Here is a 12,423-nt window from a genome sequence, read left to right as displayed (position 1 = left end):
TATCCTGAGGCTGCGTCCCCTGGTTCTAGGCCCCTTAGCCAAGGAGAAATCCTTCCTGCATCTATCCTGTTCAGCCCTGTAAGTACTTTGTATGTTTGAATGAGATACCGCAGAGATAAAGGCCCAGACTATTTAATCTTTCCTCACAGGACAAGCCCTCCACCCCAGGAATTAACTTAATGAGTCTCCATCGCACTCCCTCTATGGCAAGTATATATTACTTTTGGTAAGTGCACCAAAACTGCACACAATATTCCAGGGGTAGTCCCACCAAGGCTCTATATAATTTCAGTGACACATCTTTACTTGTGTACTTAAATCATCCTGTAATGAAGGCCAACATGCCATTTGTCTTCTTAATAGCTTGCTTTTCTGCGTGTTAGCTTTCACTGACTCATGGACAAGGGCAGCCAAGTCCTTTTGAAACTCACTGCTTCCCAGCCTCTCACCGTTTAAGAAATGCTCTGTATTTCTGTTTTTCCTTACCAAAGTGAATAACCTCATGTTTCCATACCATACATCCCACCGAACAAACATTTTGCCCACTCACTTAGCCTCCAAGTCTCCTTAAAGTGTCTTTGCATCCTCCTCACAAACTCACATTTCCATCCAGTTTTTGTATCATCTGCAAGCTTGGAAATATTCCATTTAATTCCCACCTGCAAATCATTGATAAGCATTGTGAACAGCTGGGGCCCAAGCATATATCATTATGGTACCACACTAGCCACAACGAAGCAAGCTGAAAATAACCTATTTAATCCTCCTCTCTGTTTCTGTCCACAAATCAGTTTTCAATCTATGTCAGGACATTATCCCCAATCCCATGTGCGCTGATTTTGTTTACTAACGTTTTGTGTGGGTCCTCATCAAAAGCTTGCTGAAAGTCGAAATATACCACAACCATCAGTTTCCCCCTTCTCTATTCTGTTAGTCACATTGAATTGACATCATGACGAAATAATGAAGCAGAATCAGAACTGGGTGAAATTAACAGAACGAGTGAATTAAGCTGACTCCTAAGGTCAAATTTATTTTTTTTATTTTGATTTATTTTATTGCATTTAATACAAAGCTGACTCTTAACCTGTTCATTGCAATTGAGACCTAGAGATAAGTTCGCAAGAGACGGAAGTAATGCAGAATAGTAAAACAAACGCTTTCTTTAATTTTCAATAGTGCAACAATAAATCTATACTTCTGCGCTTGTTTCAGAACATCCTGCTTTAAGAAATGAACACTCTTCTGATTGGTCGAATTTCAATGTGCTTCTGTTCACCAATCAGAAGCTGAGATGTGATTGGGGATCCGGACTGCCCCCTTCAATACACAGCTACCATCACGCACGATCAGACGCAGTGTAAAATTGGATAGCGAGCAGCTCGGTTGGATTTCTGCACGAATCCACTGGCAATTTTAGACAAAAATAGAAGATTGAAATGAAATAATACAAGCGATTCTTAAAACACTCAGGTATTTGCTGCATTGCAGCTTTTCCGGTTTATAATATATTGCTATAACTGTAAAAAGGATAATTCATGGTTCGTGCACGTTCTGAAACAAGGGGAATGTTTCTCGCTGGAAATGAGATATAAAATATACTGGTTGCTGAAATGCCAATTATTTTATTGTGTATTCTCCTGGTGGAATCTCGTGTTTGGGCAGATTCGTTACTCAATTCCTGAAGAACTGCAACTGGGTTCCTTTGTTGGGAATATCGCAGATGATTTGGGTTTAGATATAAAGCAGCTCTCGGCTCGCCGTTTTCGGATTGTACCCAGTCCCAGGAAACAATATGTGGACATAAATCTGGAAACTGGCAGTTTATTTGTCAAGGAAAAAATTGACAGAGAACAGATTTGCGGGCCTAGTTTGAGTTGTGTGATTTCCTTGGACGGTTTGGTTGAAAATCCCTTAAAGCTGTACCAGGTTGAAGTGGAGATTCTCGATGTAAATGACAATGCTCCCAGTTTCCCAAAGACACAAATCCGCCTTGAAATCTCAGAGCTTTCTACGCCGGGAACATGCTTTCCCCTCGAGTCCGCGCACGATCCGGACATTGGAACTAACTCATTGCAAACCTACGAGCTCAGTCCGAACGATTATTTTATTCTCGATGTGCGTAGTGGGGAAGGAAATTTGCCAGTATTGGTGCTGCAGAGTTCCTTGGACAGAGAAACTGACTCCAGCCACATATTAACGTTAATAGCCAAGGACGGCGGGGTCCCTGTGAGATCCGGCACGGTTCAGGTCACAATCATAGTGAAGGATGCAAACGACAACGCCCCTGTCTTTCCCCAGTCAGTTTACAGAGTCAGCCTATTGGAATCGGCACCCACAGGGACTCGGGTAATCATTTTAAATGCCACTGACTTGGACGATGGCCCCAATGGAGAGATAAGGTACTCGCTCAGTAGTCATGCCTCTGCTCGAGTTCGGGAACAGTTTGACGTGGATTCCAAAACTGGTGAAATCAGATTGAAAGGGAATTTGGACTATGAAGAGAACAAGGCCTTTCAGATTAACGTACAAGCAATGGATAAGGGTTCAGATGCAATGTCCGGACACTGTAATGTTTTTGTGGATGTTATTGATGTGAATGATAACGCCCCTGAGGTGACATTGACGTCTTTGTCCAGTACAGTCTCAGAAGATGCTCCAGTTGGAACTGTAGTCGCTCTATTCAGTGCAGCAGATAAAGATACGGGAGCAAATGCGCAGGTACAATGTCAAACATCAAATAAACTACCCTTTAAACTAGATTCTTCTTTGAAGAATTATTATGGACTACTTGTTCAACGTTCACTAGATCGTGAAAATGCCTCCAAGTATGACGTCACTGTCACATGCACAGATTCAGGAAATCCCCCTCTCACATCCAAGAAAAACATTCGCGTGGAGATTTCAGATATAAATGACAATGTCCCACGGTTTACACAGTCTTTATACACAGCAAGCGTCATGGAGAATAATGTTATTGGCGCTTCTATATTTTCCATTACAGCCTTTGATCCCGATGTTGGTCAGAACGCTCGGCTAAAATACTCTATCCTGGAGACGCGAGTTCAAAACGAGTCGGTATCCACTTACATCTCGATTAACTCGGAGACTGGGGTCATATTAGCTCAGAGAACTTTTGACTACGAGAAATTGAAAAACTTTCAGATCCAAGCTCAGGTCATGGACTCTGGAACCCCAACACTCAGCAGCAATGTCTCAGTGAATGTTATTATCCTTGATCAGAATGACAATGTTCCAGTGATCGTGCACCCATTAGCCGAATACGGGTCAACAGCAGTAGAGACAATATCCAGGTTTGCAGAACCAGGCTACTTGATTACCAAGGTATCGGCCACTGATGCTGACGCCGGTCAGAACGCTCACCTTTCTTATTCAATTTTCCAGGCTACCCAGAATAACCTTTTTACTATTTCACCAGACTCTGGGGAAATTTGGGCTATCCGTCATATTGCCCATAACGATGCCTCTAAGCAAAGGTTGGTGATTGTGGTGAAAGATAATGGAACTCCATCACTTTCTGCCACAGTGACCATCATCTTATCCGTGGTAGGTGGTGACACTGAAATATTCTCCAGCGTCAGTGGATCGTCTGAAGATGCAGGGTTCACTCCTGATCTGAGCCTTTCCTTGGTGATAGCATTAGGAGTAATTTCTATCATTTTTCTAGTGATTTTAATTATTCTCGCTGTGAAGGTTCATAAAAGCAGAAATGCTTTGGGTGGTCAGCACTGTTCCCAGGGTGTTTGCTGCTGCTTTGAAACGAGAAATTCTCTGAATGGAATTCAAAAAGCCAGTAGAAACCTTCAGATACCCCCGAACTATGTTGAGGTATTCGGGGGTGATCCACTTTCTCAGAGTTTCCGCTATGAGTCATGTTCAACATTGCAGTCAACAAAGAGAGACTTCATAACCCCCAACACATGCAGGTCATCGACAGACAAGAATTATTTTCGGAATGATTCTGGCAGGAAAGAAAACATGAAAATGAGTAATTCCGAAAATTGCAGCAATCATATAAATAGTGAGGTGAGATGCTTTTAAAAAGTCAATAAAACCTTCTCAGACTTAATTTGGCTTTACAGATATATTTAAGGAAATCCTGCACGTTGGAACAAAATGATAGAAGTATTACCTTACAGCCCTCTTTTGCAGTTTTGTGCCATGTTTCTATTTCCTGTCAACATCTGTGTGTCATTGCTGTGTGCTAGTATCTTGTAGATTGTATTTGTGTTATTTTATGATTACATGTAAATTATTACACTGTCAAGCCGAGTTTGCATTTTTTTCTGGGAGGCCATGTTGTCTGTTGGCATCTGCTGTACAACATGGGGTTTCCTTAAATGCCAGGAATTGTTGCCTATGTCCAACACACTTTAACCATTTAAATATCACCAAATTTTGAGGAACTCTGTGCATACACGAAACCATGCAAGCACAGAACATATTACTTGATAGTAGAATAGGAGTTCCATATCGTCCTGCAAACCTGTTGGTTAGTTACCAGTTGTTGCAGTCATAGTGCCGTAGTACTAATTAACTAATATTATCATGTTTCTGGGTATCGGTTCATTCTAAATTGATCTGGTAGCCCTATATTATTCCACTTCATTTAAGCTACATAAAAACTGACTTTGAGCTAATTCAAGAATTAAAAGATATTTGAATTGCTTTAGTGTAGACAGGGTAAAAGTGTCATGTTTCTTGGAACTGATATTTAGATACCAGTGAAAAAAGATCAGTTCACATGCATAAAGAAATGGAAAGAATGCTCCCTGTATGGGCAACATTTCAAATGAGATCGTTGTCCAATTCCACTCACCCCTTAGATGCCATTACACTCTAAAGGTACACAGAAGTTTGGTACCTGTAGTATCTGGCCCTTAACAGCTGAAAGGATGATGATTTCATCCAATTACTCTGAGCTGAATTGAACCCCCTGCATTATTCAACAAAGGCTGTCTGAAAATGTAATATCTCAAACATCTCTCCTGAATTTGAAATTTGATCAACATTTGTAAAAACTGCAGCCCAGATTTGCATATTTAGAACAGAAAGTTGCAGGTTTGGTAAATCACTGCAACATAAGAATCATGAAATAAACACTTAAAGTAGACGTGCTGACATTTTTCAGACATCTATGAATATAGCACCTAGGGATCTAAGGACAACTATTCAGTTTCAATACAGTGTTCAAAAAAAACTAACGAACTATACTGGTGCTTATATCTGAGTCCACCGACGATGCAAATCAAGAAAACATTTCGGAATCATTTGCAGGATGGTACAAGTGACAGCTAGGGAGTATAGAAATGCTAAGACAGGTTTGCAAATGATAGGTTGCAAGATGAAATATATTAACAACCTCAGAGTTACATCAGTGAGGATAAATAAATCGTTATTTTTAAGGAAGATTTTCAGTGGACATTTCAAAACAGTTCAGAAGTTCTGACATTGACTCTAGATGAAATGAAGGTTGCTTTACTGCCAGAAGATTGTCATGATTTTCCTGGAATACAAGGCAACCTGATCAATTTAGGCTGATCCGATATTCAAAAACACCCTGATATTAATTGGTCCTAACTCACACATTGACACCAAAACCACGAAGAACTAACCATCTGGTTTACAGCACCTAGCTGAAATTCCTAGTCTGTTGTCAAAGAAAGTGTTCAATACTTGCAAAGTCATGTGTATGGTCCGAGTTCCTCTCAAGATACTTACATTTCAACATTTACAGCATGTGTAATCAGGTCAACATTTCCTATGCATTTAAATTTATAAAGGATCAGTGAAACTTCATGGCATGTTCTTCATAAACTTTTCCCAGTGGCATACAGATGTGTGGGCAGGTAGAGAGGTTATAGAAAAATGATTATTCTCAGTGACATTTAACAACTATAAAAATTCCTTTAAGATACAAAATGTATTTGTTGTAGATAAAAGATAAGCTAATATGCGTATGATCATATACAATGAGCAAGAAAATGAGTGATCAGATTTTAAACACTGAAAGGGCGTAGGCAATGAGAAAGTGGTAGTAATATAGCAAATTAGGAATGTAGAAACACTTGAACGTTAATGGTTTAGAGTCATGACAAATTATTATGCAGATCAATTATGTGGCCAATTCTGGAGTGTAGTCTGTAGTATTGATCAAAAATATATTTCCTGCCTGAGAACTTGAAAGTCGACTATGATAATTTGAAGCCTTTGGAATTAGGTGTCACTGAACAGTTTAAGGACCAAGATGTATGGTTCACTTTCATTTTAGAAAAGAGGATAGCGGGGTTCATGTATGCATGCCTTTAAAATATTGATCGCTATAGATGAAATCGAAGAGAACAGATCTTAGACCTGAGTGTAAGACCAGAGGGGGTGTGCTTTCAAGGATATAATTCTCGATATTCAAGCAAGATTCGAGACTCGAACACATTTTGCACATGTTAATTCATATGTGGCTCAGAGAATGGAGTTTATGATAGGTCATAAACACTCTAATCAGATGGTTGGCTGAATGGAAGAGAAATGGAGGATATGGAAATTTCAATACAGTAGTCCCAATTGATAAAGTTTATAGGAGATTGAGGGAAAAAATTAGTCTTCAGTATTGGTGAAAAAGGGGCATGTAGTCGATGCTTTTCATCTGCTACTTATCAGGACAGGTGCAAGAATGGTAAATGTCAAAGGGACCAACAATCTATTCTGCATGAGAAAAGGGTGCTAATTGTTTGGCAATTCACTCTGACTGGTCGAGGCATTTCCATAGAGATCTATTGACCATCATGTTTCTGTTTAAATCACAAATGTGCAATGCCCAGACATATTCCCTTTCTCTGCAGACAACAGGCCCTTAAGTATGAACATATGTAGCTTCTAGGAAGGGTAAGCGAGCAAAATTATGAGCCCAAATGATAATCCTAAATTCATTGTTGGTGTAATTCTTAGCCTAGTCGGGATTGTTGAGCATATGCTGCCCAGTTGCAGAATAACATCTAACCTTAACCAATATATTCTGAGTTTTGGAAGCATGGGCTGGTTGACTATGGTTATGAGCCGAATGGACACAGAACATCACATGACTCACTAGTTGTTGGGACGAACAGCCTCTGTACATGACATCACACTTTTAGTGAAATTCATATATGAGGTTACTCCTTTGTGTGTTAGGAAGAACATCTGATTGGCTTGAGCGCAGCATCCTGTTAGTGAAAAATGTAAATCATGTTGCTACTGCATAGTAGCTGTGTGAAACAGCTAGCTACCTGCTAGCTGTTGCCCTTTGTTTTGAGATACCTAACCCTTCCAGGGATACTTAAGGTAGACTGGGTGACAACCAGCCAATATTCAAAAAGCCAATATTCAACCAACCCATGCATGCAGAACTCAGAACTTAATGTCTAATGTTAGACATGATTCTGTAATCGGCAGGGCTTGCTCACCAATCCCGAATGTGCTACAAATTGAAGTAACCGCCAATTCAAGATTATCAGTCGGGCTCGCAATGTAGCTCACTTAGGCTTGCTAGGATCTTTGTATGTTCATACGCAGAGCTCTGTCCTCTGCAGCGTGAAGGGGAATCTCCACGTCTTTTTTGAATAAAACAGAAGTTTGGGGGCAAGTGCATTCTCCATGGCAATACGTCACCGAATCACAGAATTGACACGCTGCAGAAGGAGGACATTCGGCCCATCGTTTCTGCAACCACCCTCTGAGCATTTCAATTTAGTGTCAATCTCCTGCCCTTTCCCCATACCCTGCACATCGTTTCTATTTAAATAATCATCCAATGCCCCCTTGGATGCTTCAATTGAACCTGCCTCCAGCAAACTTCCAGGTAATGCATCCAAACCCAAAGTACTCACTGTTTGAAAAAGCTTTTACTCAACTCACATTTCTTCTTTTGCAAAACACTTTACAACTGTGCCCTCTGGTTCCTGATCTGTTTATGAGCAGGAACAGTTTCTCCCTATCTACTCTGTCCAGACCCCTCATGATTTTGAAAACTTCTATCAAGTCTCCTCTTAGTCTTCTTCTCTCCAAGGAAAACAGTCCCAAATTTCCAATCTTTCCTCATAACAGAAGTGTCTCATCCCTGGGACCATTCTTGTAAATCTATTCTATGCTCTCTCCAATGTATTCGCATACTTCCTGTAATGTGGTGCCCAGAGCTGTACACAGCACTTCAGCTCAGGTTTAACCAGTGTCTTATATAATTTCATCATAACCTCCTTGCTCTTGTACTCTATGCCCTATTAATGAAGCCTACAATACTGTATGCTTTAGAAACAGCTCTTTCTACCTGCCCTGCCACCTTTAATGACTTGTGTACATATACACCCAGGTCTCTCTGCTCATGCACACTCTTATACTGGCGCTCCATGTCCTTTGTACCAAAATGTACCAGCACACACTTCTCCTCATTGAACATTATCTGCCACCTATCTGCCCACCCCACCAATGTGCCAATGTCCTTTTGAAGTTCTACACTGTACTCCTCACAGCTTACAATTCTCCCAAATTTTGTGTCATCTGCAAACATTGAATTTGTCCCCTGCATATCAATATCTAGATCACTTAGATCCTCTAGGCCTCGATCATTCAGAGTCGACATGCCAACATATTAGCAGCCTCTCCTCATGCAGTATAAATGATTTCATCCCTTGAAAATTGGCATTCTTGCATCTGTCCTGGTGAGTGCAATTCGGAAAAGCTTCGCCAGTAGGTCGCATTTTTCAGCAATGCTCAAGTGCTGTACGAAAAAGTGACAGACTTATTCTTTCTTTAGTGAGAATCAATAACCTCTTTGGGATAGAAAGCTATGACAGAATAATCCTACATGGCTAATAAATTGAATTAAATTAATTGGGCCAATGAGTTATGCTCGCCCGTTGGGTGCCCATTTATTTGTGTTTTGATTTTTTTTCCATCGCATATTCAATTACGCTGACAGCGAGGATGTTTGTTGTAACTGGGTTCGAGAGATCTTTTTCAGAGACAATGCAAAATACTGAAAGAGATTGTTGATTCCATTTTTAATTGTGCAGCTATAAACCTAAGCATCTGCGCTGATAGTAGGACATACAGCTTTAAGAAATCAACGCTCCTCTGATTGGTCGAATTTCAATGTGCCCCTGTTCACCAATCAGAAGCTGAGATGCGATTGGGGATCCGGACTGCCCCCTTCACTACCCAGCCACCATCACGCACGATCAGACTCAGTGTAAAATTGGACAGCGAGCAGCTCGGTAGGAATTCTGCACGAATCCACTGGCAAATTTAGACAAAAATAGAAGATTTAAATGAAATAATACGAGCGATTCGTAAAACACTCAGGTATTTGCAGCATCGCAGTTTTTCCGGTTTATAATATATTGATATAACTATAAAAAGGATAATTCATGGTACGGGCACGTTCTGAAACAAGGGGAATGATTCTCGCTGGAAATGAGATATAAAATATATTGGTCGCTGAAATGTCAATTATTTTACTGTGTATTCTCCTGGTGGAATCTCGTGTTTGGGCAGATTCGTTACTCGATTCCCGAGGAACTGCAACTGGGCTCCTTTGTTGGGAATATCGCAGATGATTTGGGTTTAGATATAAAGCAGCTCTCGGCTCGCCGTTTTCGGATTGTACCCGGTCCCAGGGAGGAATATGTGGACATAAATTTGGACACTGGCAATTTATTTGTCAGGGAGAAAATTGACAGAGAACAGATATGCGGGCCTAGTTTGAGTTGTGTGTTATCATCGAACGGTTTGGTTGAAAATCCCTTAAAGCTGTACCAGGTTGAAGTGGAGATTCTCGATGTGAATGACAATGCTCCCAGTTTCCCAAAGACACAAATCCGTCTTGAAATCTCAGAGCTTGCGTCGCCGGGAACGCGCTTTCCCCTCGAGTCCGCGTACGATCCGGACATTGGAACTAATTCATTGCAAACCTACGAGCTCCTTCCCAACGATTATTTTATTCTCGATGTGCGCAGTGGAGAAGGGAAGTTGCCAGTATTGGTGCTGCAGAGTTCCTTGGACAGAGAAACGGAATCCAGCCACATGTTAACGTTAATAGCCAAGGACGGCGGGATCCCTGTGAGATCCGGCACGGTTCAGGTCACAATCATAGTGAAGGATGCAAACGACAACGCCCCTGTCTTTCCCCAGTCAGTTTACAGAGTCTCCCTACTGGAAACTGCGCCCACAGGAACTCGGGTAATCATATTAAATGCCACCGACTTGGACGATGGTCCCAATGGAGAGATAACGTACTCGGTCAGTGGCCATTCTTCTGCTCGAGTTCGGGAACTTTTTGACGTGGATTCCACAACTGGAGAAATCATATTAAGGGGGAATCTGGACTATGAAGAGAACAAGGCCTTTGAGATTAACATACAAGCAATGGACAGGAGTCCGGATGCAGTTCCAGGACATTGTGATGTGTTCGTGGATATTATTGACGTGAATGATAACGCCCCTGAGGTGACATTGACGTCTTTATCCAGTACAGTCTCAGAAGATGCTCCAGTTGGAACTATAGTCGCTCTGTTCAGTGCAGCAGATAAAGATTCGGGACCGAATGGGCAAGTTCAATGTCAAATATCAAATAAACTACCCTTTAAACTGGATACTTCTTTGAAGAATTATTACGCATTATTTGTTCAACATTCACTGGATCGTGAAAATGCCTCCAAATATGACGTCACTATTACATGCACGGATTCAGGAAATCCTCCTCTCGCATCCAAGAAAAACATTCGGGTGGAGGTTTCAGATATAAATGACAATGCCCCACGGTTTACACAGTCTTTATATACAGCAAGTGTCATGGAGAACAATGTCATTGGCGCTTCTATATTTTCCATTACAGCCTTTGATCCCGATGTTGGACAGAACGCACGACTGAAACACTCTATCCTGGAGACGCAAGTTCAGAACGCCTCGGTATCCACTTACATCTCGATTAACTCGGAGACTGGGGTCATATTAGCTCAGAGATATTTTGACTACGAGAAATTGAAAAACTTTCAGTTCCAAGCTCAGGTCATGGACTCTGGAACCCCAACACTCGCCAGTAATGTCTCAGTGCATGTTATTATCCTTGATCAGAATGACAATGTTCCAGTGATCGTGCACCCATTAGCCGAGTATGGGACAACAGCAGTAGAGACAATATCCAGGCTTGCAGAACCAGGCTATTTGGTTACCAAGGTATCGGCCACTGATGCTGACGCCGGTCAGAATGCTCGTCTTTCCTATTCGATTTTTCAGGCTACCCAGAATAACCTTTTTACTATTTCACCAGACTCTGGGGAAATTTGGACTATCCGTCGTATTGCCAATAAAGATGCTTCTAAGCAAAGGTTGGTGATTGTGGTAAAAGATAATGGAACACCATCACTTTCTGCCACAGTGACCATCATCTTATCTGTGGTAGGTGGTGACACTGAAACATTCTCCAGCGTCAGTGGATCGTCTGAAGATGCAGGGTTCACTCCCGATCTGAGCCTTTCCTTGGTGATAGCATTAGGAGTAATTTCTATCATTTTTCTAGTGATTTTACTTATTCTCGCTGTGAAGGTTCATAAAAGCAGAAATGCTTTGGGTGGTCAGCACTGTTCCCTGCGTGTTTGCTGCTGCTTTGAAATGACAAATTCTCTGAATGGAATTCAAAAGGCCAGTAGAAACCTTCAGATACCCCCAAACTATGTTGAGGTATTCGGGGGTGATCCACTTTCTCAGAGTTTCCGCTATGAGTCATGTTCAACATTGCAGTCAACAAAGAGAGACTTCATAACCCCCAATACATGCAGGACATCGACAGACAAGAATTATCTCCAGACCCTCTCTATGAGGAAAGAGAACACGAAAATGATTAATTCTGAAAATGACAGCAACCCTGCAAACAATGAGGTGAGGTGCTTTGGCGATGTCTGTGAGATCTTCTCAGATTTGATTTGGATATACAGATATATCTGGGAACATCCTGCACGTTGAAATTAATAGGATTGAATTAATAACTTGAAAGCAACATTCGCAGTTTTCTGCACTTTGTACTTCATGACAGTGGCCCTGTATCATTACTATGTAGTGGTATCTTGGAGGATATATTTGCATTCTTTTGTAATTATATGTAAGTTACTGCATTGTCAAGCCGAGTTTAAAATGTGTTTTGCAATTCCATGTTGTCTGTTGACAGTTTCTAAACCCATTTTAATTACTTAAATGACTTTGTTCCACACTATTTTAATGTTTAAATCTTATGAGAATTGTGTGCATTCACGAAACCGTGCAAGTGCTGAACACTTTTCTTTTTGTTGTTAGTGCATTAGCAGGTTAACCCAGATCCTGTAAACCAGACAGTTACTTCCTAGTTGTCAAGGTCTCAATTCGGTAGTTCTCACTAAC

General features: G+C 41.1%; 2 protein-coding genes across 9 annotated transcripts in view; both read left to right on the top strand.

Annotated features, from left to right (window-relative positions):
• Positions 1–12,423, top strand: part of LOC121280949 (protocadherin beta-15-like) — a 202,989-nt gene that overhangs the window by 90,138 nt on the left and 100,428 nt on the right. The window contains exon 1 of one of the 8 annotated variants that reach the window (XM_041193432.1): positions 9,375–11,928. The exons of the other annotated variants lie outside the window; for them this stretch is intronic. Within the exon in view, the coding sequence (XP_041049366.1) occupies positions 9,466–11,928 (2,463 nt within the window). The 5' untranslated portion in view covers positions 9,375–9,465. Of the gene's footprint in view, positions 1–9,374; positions 11,929–12,423 lie in introns of those variants that run through there. 8 annotated transcript variants of the gene reach the window in all.
• On the top strand, positions 1,521–4,062 carry LOC121280782 (protocadherin-10-like). Its single transcript, XM_041192978.1, has one exon. The coding sequence runs from the start codon at positions 1,585–1,587 to the stop codon at positions 4,060–4,062; it is 2,478 nt and encodes an 825-aa protein (XP_041048912.1). The 5' UTR covers positions 1,521–1,584.

This window comes from Carcharodon carcharias, chromosome 8, assembly GCF_017639515.1.
Source record: "Carcharodon carcharias isolate sCarCar2 chromosome 8, sCarCar2.pri, whole genome shotgun sequence".
Taxonomy (NCBI): domain Eukaryota; kingdom Metazoa; phylum Chordata; class Chondrichthyes; order Lamniformes; family Lamnidae; genus Carcharodon; species Carcharodon carcharias.
This window is presented reverse-complemented; position numbering and strand designations above follow the sequence as displayed.